The sequence below is a fragment of the Penaeus japonicus genome, unplaced genomic scaffold (assembly GCF_977035675.1).
Source record: "Penaeus japonicus unplaced genomic scaffold, GWHDUDI00000001_assembly GWHDUDI00000022, whole genome shotgun sequence".
Lineage (NCBI taxonomy): Eukaryota > Metazoa > Arthropoda > Malacostraca > Decapoda > Penaeidae > Penaeus > Penaeus japonicus.
In genome coordinates this window covers 6,849,705-6,859,704 of record NW_028234424.1, presented here as the reverse complement: position 1 = coordinate 6,859,704, position 10,000 = coordinate 6,849,705, and the positions used below count along the sequence as shown (strand labels likewise).

At 34.8% G+C, this 10,000-nt stretch overlaps 1 protein-coding gene across 15 annotated transcripts in view; it reads right to left on the bottom strand.

Moving 5' to 3' along the window:
• The window catches only part of ClC-c (chloride channel protein 3), a 43,228-nt gene that overhangs the window by 21,322 nt on the left and 11,906 nt on the right, over positions 1 to 10,000 (bottom strand). For 4 of the 15 annotated variants that reach the window (XM_086549408.1, XM_086549412.1, XM_043036685.2 and 1 more), the window contains exons 2-4: positions 9,383 to 9,500; positions 7,933 to 8,041; positions 738 to 764 (exon numbers count right to left, since the gene is read on the bottom strand). In XM_086549408.1, the coding sequence (XP_086405534.1) occupies positions 738 to 764; positions 7,933 to 8,041; positions 9,383 to 9,478 (232 nt within the window). In that variant the 5' untranslated portion in view covers positions 9,479 to 9,500. Of the gene's footprint in view, positions 1 to 737; positions 765 to 4,978; positions 5,009 to 7,932; positions 8,042 to 9,382; positions 9,501 to 10,000 lie in introns of all 15 variants that reach the window. The other 11 variants (XM_086549414.1, XM_086549410.1, XM_086549409.1 and 8 more) reach the window with 5 other exon arrangements.

Here is a 10,000-nt window from a genome sequence, read left to right as displayed (position 1 = left end):
CACCACCAAATATTAGTAAACAATATTACAATTCTAAACGAACAAAAGTAACAAAAATAAAAAAATAAAACAAAACCAATGCTTAACCCATTCATGCCGGGGGCATTCCAGCCTTGCAAGTTGCAATGCCGGGGCTCTCGAACGCATAGGCTTAAATCAATTAAATGATCGACGCTGTATGCCGGCACCCTGCGAACGGGCCTTTGAATGCGCGGTATCAATGGTGTACCACCCGTCGAGAGAGGGTTAATTCAAAGAAACTGACAAAAATGCAAAACTAACTGCAAGAAACAAAATGATAAATCAATCCTAGAGAAAAATACGAAGGAGAAAAGACGGGAAAAGCAGAGACGAAAGACGGACAATAAAAAATTATGTTTTAAATACAGCACCTCGAACTACCCTAATTACCCAAAAAACTATACAAAATAAGCATAAGTGGAATTAATCAAGAACAGCTGATCACCAAAAATTACACCAAAAGAAAAAATATCACAAAAAAGAAAGAAAAAAAAAAAAGATAAAAAAAAGGGGAGAGGACAAGACTGCTAACTGCAGACGAAGAAGAAGGACAAGACATACAAAAAATAAACAAAAATAACGAGACAAACCAAACCAAAAAATTACAACAACTGGTGAAGGATAAAAAAGGAAAACATAAGAGAATGAGAAAGGGAAGAGAGAGTGGGGAACAAACCAAGCGAAGGAGGAAACCTAAAAATCTAGAACCAACTTACCCGAACCACCGGCAAAGGACACGTAACCTAGATGAACAAAGGGACGGGAGGAATAAGGGGGAGGAGGAGGAGAGGGAGAAGGGTGAGAGAGAAAGAAATAGGGAAAGAAGGAGAAAGGGAGGAGGGAAGAGAGGGAGGAAGTGGGGAGTGAAAGGGAGAGGGAGAGGGAGGAGAGGGAGGAGAGGGGGTGTGGGGAGAGTAGGAAAGGGAGAGGGAAAAAGAGATAAAGAGGAAAGAAGTGGAATGAAGGAGGGAGAGAGGAGTGATCACATGGATGTGTACAAGATGAAACAAGCATGGAGAAAGGAAGATATAGGAGAGAAGGAAAGAAGAGACAAGAAGAGTAAGAGAAAGTAAAGGTGAAGGGAGTGGAAGACAAGAAGAAAGTTGAGGGAACAAGAGAGTAGGAGAAAGAGGAGAAACAAAAGAGAGAGAAGGATGCACAAACAGTGAGACATGGAGAAAAGATAAACAGAGAGAGGGGGAAAAAAATAAAGAAGATGGAATAGAAGGAAAGAGATAGGAAGAGAAAGAGAGAGAGAGAAAAAAAAAGAACACAAAATATGGCAGAGTAAGAAGGAAAGAAAGTTCCACAGGGAATGGAACCAGAAACAGCAGGTTGATGAGGAGAGTGATGGTAAATCCAAGAGATGGTCCGGAAAAAGAAAGAAAGAAAAAACCAAAATAAATATTAAAATGTAACATTAATGCACCACTTAAAGCTTATATATATATGTTTAAATATATATACTCTAAAGAAAGGAACTGCAAAATATATTTCTAACATATTCTTATCTTCCTGAAAGTCTCTCTCTTTTTTTTTTTAAATGTACATTCACATTTCTTAACAACATAAATTTGCATACACCTACTCACTTAGCATAACCATTATCATTAATAATCAATCACTTATGATAATCACGGACTTAATAAAATCCTTAACAAAATGGACAAGTAACACCTCAATGACATTAATTTGCAGGTCCCATATCTGCGTCAACACACCAGCACAGGGGGCATGCATCGAGCCTCTGACCTATAGGCTAGGTTCCATTCACTTAAGCTACACTCAGAAAAAAAATAGAACAGGGGGATCAATAATCATTAGTAACTCTACATAACAGTCATGCACTATGTATTTATTTGTTTGTGCCATCCTAAGAAAAAAAAAAAAAAAATATATATATATATAATATGAATACACACATTTATAAATATATAAATAAGTATGTATGTGTGTTTAATCACACACACACACACACATATGTGTATATATGTGTGTGTGTGTGTATATATATATATACATACATACATATATATATATATATATATATATATATATATAATAATATAGATATAGATACATATGTATATACAAATACACATATATATATATATGTACATATATAGATATTAGAAATGTATATATATCTATATAATGTAGATATAGATATATGTAAATATATATAAATATATATATATAGCTATATATGTGTGTGTGTGTATAAATATTTATATATTTTTTTTTCTTTTCTTTTTATATATCTTTTTGTAAATATATATATATATATATATATATAAATATATATATATATATATATATATATATATATATATATATATATATATATATATATATATATATACACATATGTATGTGTTTTACAAAATCATGTCCCTAAAAATAAATATAGGGTAAAAAAAAAAAAAAAAAAAAAAAAAAAACACTGTGCAAGTGATCAAACAAATAAAAAGTAAATGATCACACAGCAGACTCCAATGTTTTCTCTTACTGTAAAATGAGTGGAGGGGAAGAAGGGGGGGTTAGGGAGGAGATTTAGGAATTTAGAGATCTATCCTTTTTTCTTACATCATTTCTCCTATATGCCTTTATCGTTTTAAAATGATCATATGACACACACACTGACACACACACACACACACACACACCTTCTCAAGAGGTATACTTTAAATAAAATTGCCATAAAAAATACAGATTACTGATTTGTTACACATTCTAATATCTTGTATATATCAAAACTGAAGCTTTAGATGTTCCCCAGATGAGGTTCCCCCCAAAAAGAACAGAAGATTTTTTTTTTTTTTTTTGAAAGAAACTTGCCACTCTATACAAGTGCATACATTATCCCAGAACTTTTGCTCTATAATACTATTAACTTGAAGTAATGTAAAAAAAAATAATAAAAATAACAATAATAAAGATATAATAATAATAATGATATAAAAGAACTTTTTACTAATCTTCTATCTAACAAAGATAGCCCTGGCCTCATACCATTGAGTAAGACATTGTCTAAGCTATGCTAATTCAAATTTTCTTCCTTTTTTTCTATATTTTTCTTATAAACATAAGAAAATACACCATCTCACTTTTACATAAATGCTTAATTCTGGAGAGCTAGAACATAAAAACAAGATCAAAAAAGAAAAAGATGGAATAGACATGTCCCTCTACTGCTTTCCAAAGTCAGCCTAAACCCTAGTTTTGAAATGGATTTAAGGGAAAATATTGGTTAGGAAAGTCAGCGCTGCTAGGAGGGTAGAGAAAACATTTTCCTCGTCCCTCTAATTTTTAACTGGTGCCCTGCACTGGTGATGTCAGAGATCACCTGTCCTGACGACCAGGTAGCTCACTCAGCCCCCCATCCGCAACGGGTTAAGAATAAATTGGGATCAATCCCATTAACATTGATAAAAAATTATGACAAGAGTAAAAGCTGAAAGACAAATTACTTTTAACCTTTTAAACCTTTATTTAGACTCATATGACAGGATAAGGAGCATAAATAGCCACTCAAAAGTGAGAAAAAAAAAAAAAAAAAAAATACACGGGCCAATAAAAATGTAATATAGATATCTAATCCACTGAACCAAACCCTTATTTGTAAATACATTTTTCCTAAAGAATAATAAGAATTCAATATCTATAACATGAAAAGAAGCAAAAGATACACATACACTAATAGTTCTTCTCATATTTATCTATTCTTTCTTTTTATCCTGCTCTCCCTCAGGATGTAAGTTTTCACCCATAAAGACGGGACTGGTGTTATCTTTTTCCCTAAAATGCGATTATCAAGATGGGCACTTCCACTTTTGTCTTTTTTTTTTTTATTTCTGCATATTTTTCTCTTAAAAGCAAGACATACAAAAATAGAACATTCAGATTATCATAACTGTAATAATGTTCATAATAATAAAAATAATGATGATGACAGTGAAAACAAACTATAATAACGTGTCAGATGACAAAACCTCTCATGATAATGGAGATTCTACTCTTCCTGTTCATTTTTGCCTAATAAAGAGACAAAGTCCTATTTCATGTAAGTGACCACAAATGCACAATAAATAAATAAATAAATAAATAAAGATAAAAAATAAATATGAAATGGGAAAATTCTGTTTTTTGCCTGACCTCTCTCAACCATGGGTGCAAACTCTGCTTAGTGAACCTGTTATCACTCTCTCCACACCTACAACTACATTCATACATGTACATACTCGCTCCTGCTCTCGATCTCATTCTCTCTCTGCCTTATCTACTTCCTGTGCAATATATCTCCAGGAAATCTGACACTTGGAATAATACATACTCTAATTTTTACTTCATTAACACTTCCCTTATTTTCTGCACTTTCCATAAGTTTCATCACTCTTTCTCTTGTCTGTCATTTGGAAGTTCTAATCTTTTTTGAAACTTAAATAAGACCTAAAATCACTAACACAAAGATCTACCTATTTATCTATATATATATATTTCTTTACTAATAAATATCTTTCCATTTCAGAATTAAAGGGTAAGATTAGAAGTCAGTCAAGCACTCAAATCATTTGTGAGTAGAAGCTCATGAAAGTTAAGCCTTACAGTCGTCATCACAGAGGCCAAGGCAACAATTGGTGTCCAAACTGCCACAGTACACTAGAAGAAAAAATGACAGGGCCAATTTTTTGTTTTTGAAAATGAACTGCATATCTGCATGTGTGTGTTTAGTGCCAATTTGTATTTCAAAAAAATAAATCCCATCACATCCTAAATCAGATTTCATTCATTGCTCTCCACATGTACTGCGGCTCTTCATTCGGAAGACGCTGTTAATGTGCATTAATTTCTCTCCCTCCTCCAAACCCCAGGATACTCCTGGTGCTAGAGGAATAAGTTCTATTGTTTTAATTGTTATTATTATTCTTATCATTTCTGCATCAAATGGGTGACTTACCCTCACTATCCCCATCATACGTCACCGTCACTTTTTAGGGGAAGAGAAAGGTAAAACACCTTTAACATGGTGTGTTCATAACTTTAAAGAGGGAAAAAAGAAGAAGAAAATAATGAAAAGAAAAAATATACACTCATAAAATTAATAATAATAATAATACAAAGAATATATTCTTTGTTCTCTCCCTTCTATATTAATAAAATGAAAACTTGTCTCCATAATGCAAATTAAAATCAAAAGGTTTTGTTATCAATACATATTCAGAGTTGTTACTCCTGCTGACCTCTGACAAATATAAAAAAATAAATTAACCCATTAATGCCCGGTGACATGACGTCACATCGTGTGGCGGCAGCACTAGCCACTGGGGATGCCATTTTGTATGGCCAGCAAGCCAGGTGACTGTGTGAAGATCTATGAAAATATCATATATGTATTTGTCACAATAATTATTTTATGTACTTTACCACAAATTATTGTGGAGACGACTCTGAAACTACCTGTGATACCTTAAGAGTTACTGGTACCAAAAACAAAAGCAGCAATATCAATGGCAAAAGTATCAGATATACTTTCAGTATGCCCACTGCCATAAATCTGGGGACCAGTACTGCTAAAGGTAACACAGGCCATTTTAGTGCAATGTCCTTAGCAGCTGTATTTCATGGTACTAATCAATGTATAAAAAAAAAAAAACAATTGGAAGATAATTCTAAGTACAAAATAACATCAGAAATGTATAGTAATAGACACACAGACACATGTATAACTATATCTCTATCAATCTATATATCCTTATCTATATCAATATCCATATATATATATATATATATATATATATATATATATATATATATATATATATATATATATATATATATATATATATATATACATATATATATAATGTCTTACGCATGATGTCTTTGGTTTAAGAATTGGGTGCAGTCTGCTGTGGCATTTGTAAGTTTGGAAACTGTTTACGCACTACCCTATCCCTTTATCAGGTCATAAACAATTCTATACATTAGTCCCAGTCTTTGGCTATGCTTATCTTATCAAAGATGTTATGGATGAACTACTATATGTATGAATCAGTGATAATGGATATACAAAAATCAGCTATACATGTGAACACACATATATACACTCAGTAGATCATTCTATCTACCTTTCTATCTAAATACATATACAAGTAAGAGAGAGAGTGTGTGTGTGTGTGTGTGTGTGTGTGTGTGTGTGTGTGTGTGTGTGTGTGTGTGTGTGCGCGCGTGCGCGAGCATGTTGTAATACAAAATTAATGATCAAACAAGATGGAATACTTTGAATTATTGTGCATACCTTTCCTTTGACTTAACCCACTCACAACGGGACTTATTTTTGCTTACTCCTGCTTACGCCAGGAAGATAGCACGCACACAACGCTTTGTTCTAGGGGCAATTTCCTACTGTGTGAGGTTACACTGAACTTCTCAGAGTGTTTTTTACCCACTTAATCCTTATGGTTTCCATGATTGCATCTACAATGTAAAGATAAGTAAAAATATTGCTATGTTCAGAGGAGTTATTTTAGTTGAAAAACATGTTACTTCATTGAACTATACCTATATTCTTCACTTCTTTGTGATAATACCATTGTAAAGTGGAAGCACTCTTTTAGTGGGTATCATGAAATTTTTTTAACTTATCACTTTCCTTTCCAAAACAAAAAGACGAACAATATAGATAATTATACATGTACATACTAGTATGTACATGTACTTCGTGATGTGACATGAAGTGATATCACTGATAATTGACAAATTAGAAATAGTTTTACATTAGTAATTTATTATTCTATTTTAATTCCTGGCCAATTACATTTGATCTTACATTAGTTTTTTGATTCAGATGTTTTCATTCAACCAATCAGAAGCAAAAATTAGCATGATTTTATCAATATCTCGTGATTTTCTGTGACATCGTTTTTTTCCTGTTATATCACATTTATATGACATTAGAACAATAAAACTATAGTAACGCTATCCAAGAAATTATGAAAAATAATTATATTTAAGAACAATGTATTTCTGATGTTTCAGCACATTACAACAAGAACTCAGCAAAAAAAATGCACAATGTCTCAGGACGTCACCCGGGTCTGGGGATATTTTCCGACCACGTGATAGGACGTCAACCGGTGTGAATGGATTAAAGGTAAATAACCCTTTATACAACAGCTTTTACAAACATATACTATAAAAGTTTAATTCACACATCTGCCATGCTGAGTTCACAGCACCAAACAGCATAATTTACAGCATGAATACTTCAAATGCTTCTACTAATGGAAAAAGACACTCAAAGACATGAACAAGGTAAAAAAAAAAAAAAGAAAATGATGATAACATAAATGAAAAACCTGATTGTGTATATATTGTTTTATCTGAATATTTACATTGCCAGAAAATGAAGCAAATGAAATTCAGTGAAAGAAATGAAAGAAATTGACAAAATAATGAAGCTATGTGTGTTGACCCTATCTGGCATAAGGGAAAGAAAGTGATAGAGAGTGAAAAAGAAAGAAAAACATTAAAAAGCACAAAAAACAACAACAAAAAAACATGTGTGCATGTTTGTTTATGTGTAAAAATCAAACACAGCAATAACAATGAATAAGAACACGTGAGAAAAATGCAAGGGGATAAACTGTGAGTAAATTAAACATGTGGAAAAAAAGAATGAAGATCTGGATCATCAATGCCACAATTAAGAATAAACCAACTTCCTACTCCAACCTTCCCCCTTCCCCTAACCATCACCCTTCTTCCATCCTTATCACCCACCAACCCCTCCTTCCCTTCTTTCCCACACCCTTATACCATGTCTATCCCAACCTTACCAAAAATTGACCCCACCTGGACCCCTCTTCCTTGACATCGCCCTTGCCCAAACCCAATCCAACCCTTACTTACTCTGGTGTCCCTGAGGTGGATCCATGGCGCTGCTGCTGCCCGAAGGGGGATTGTGAAGGATGTCGTCCTCGTCCAGGTTGCTCTTCTGCCTGAGGCCGTTTGCTGATGCCTAAGCAGGGAGAGAGAGGGATGGGTTGTAGTGAGTGAGAGTGGTGGGGAGGGAGGGAAGGAGGTTAGGAATGATGGAGGGTGTGAGGGACAGAGGGTAAGAGGGAAGGAAGGAGAGAAGGAAGGAGAGATGGAGGGAGGGAGGGATGGAAGGCAGGTGGAAGGCAGAGGGATTATAGAAATAACAAAAAGGCAGGGCAAGAGAGGGTATGGGAGAGAGAAAGAAGACAAAGGAGGAAGATGGAGCAGATAGAGGGAGATAAGAAAAAATCAAAAGGGAGATAGGGAATCAGTGAATGAACAAACATATGCTAGAAATGCAAAATATCTTGAACACATGCATCAAGAGGTAGTTATATTAACAATAAAAAAAACATTCAAATTCATGCAGGCTTTGATTTCAGTTTATATACAGTCACCAATAAAGTACAAACTTTCATGATATGTTCTTTACAAACATGAAAAAATATCTATTTCTTTGTTGAAGACCTTCATTTTGAAAACCCTTTCAATTCATTTCAACTTAACCCATTAACACCAGTTGACAAGATATCACATTGAATGGTGATATGACCAGCCACTGAGAAAAAGATATTTTATCATGGCTATCCTCCTGGCTGGCATACCAGGCCAGTGCAGGCGAATAGCCAGAGGCGTTAGGTTTATGTATTTGAAATATCCCGGCGTTTCAACCATTTAGAGCCAAAACAGCCCCATCGGCAACAGGTAAAACATTTAACCTTAACAAACAGTATGGGATTAACACAACAACATAGAAAATATCTTGAATTAAGATTCCTTAATTGATTGCTCAAGCAGCAGTAGAAAATCACATATAAGCAACAGCTGAGGGTAGGTAAGGATAAGGGTAAATGAAAGGTAGGTAAGGAAAGAAAGAATGAAAGAGAGTCGAAGAGGAAGAAGAAGAAAAAGAAGAAAGAAAGGACACCAACATTAAACACATGTCACATAGCACAATAAAACTTTCATGAAAGCTGTCATAAAAGGACTGCATTTCTATGCAAACTGAAAACTCTAAGTGGAATATAGTTACTTGTAAAAAGAAAGAATAAAAAAGAATGCAACAAAAGAATACAAAAATATAAAGGCTAAGCATACACTAAAAAAAACAAACATGTAAACATCATCAAATGGAAGGCGCATGCCAAAGACACAGGGAACAGACACAAAACAAAGGACAACTGACACATGGCAAAATACACAAGTTACAAACACAGAACACAGGGCAGAATACGCCAGGCAAAGTAACAGGATGCAGGATACAAAAGCCAAGCATCGCAGCAGAAGGGTCGCAGGGTGAAGAGGCGCAGGCAAGACTTACAGCGGAGTGCGATGGCTGTTCTACCGCCTGGTAGTTGGGAGGGCGCACCAGCGGGTTGTTCATGCTATCATGGCGGGTCAGGGGCCTAGACTCCATTCCAACGGCGAACTAGAACGATCTGTAAAGTCCACCAAACGAGGGTGGAGAGAGGAGAAGAAGGGTTGGGGGAGAGAGAGGCAGAGAGAGAAATAAATAATAATAAAATAATAATAATAGTAACTAAAATAATAATAATAATAATAATAATAATAATAACAGAGCAGGTTGTGATGAGGTGCATCGGAACAAATGCTGGATTGTGCACATGTGCAATGGGGGTTATGGAAGCACCAGGTGACATCTCTGAACAAGGTGCATGAATGAGCATGTAGGTGTAAGTGGATGGAGAAATGGCCAAAAGGGTGCCAGGTGATGAGGAATATTTTGATTTTTGATGAAGAGGTGGATGGAAAAGAGAGAGAAAAAGAGAGAGAGAGAGAGAGAGAGAGAGAGAGAGAGAGAGAGAGAGAGAGAGAGAGAGAGAGAGAGAGAGAGAGAGAGAGAGAGAGAGAGAGAGAGAGAGAGAGAGAGAGAGAGAGAGAGAGAGAGAGAGAGAGAGAGAGAGAGAGAGAGAGAGAG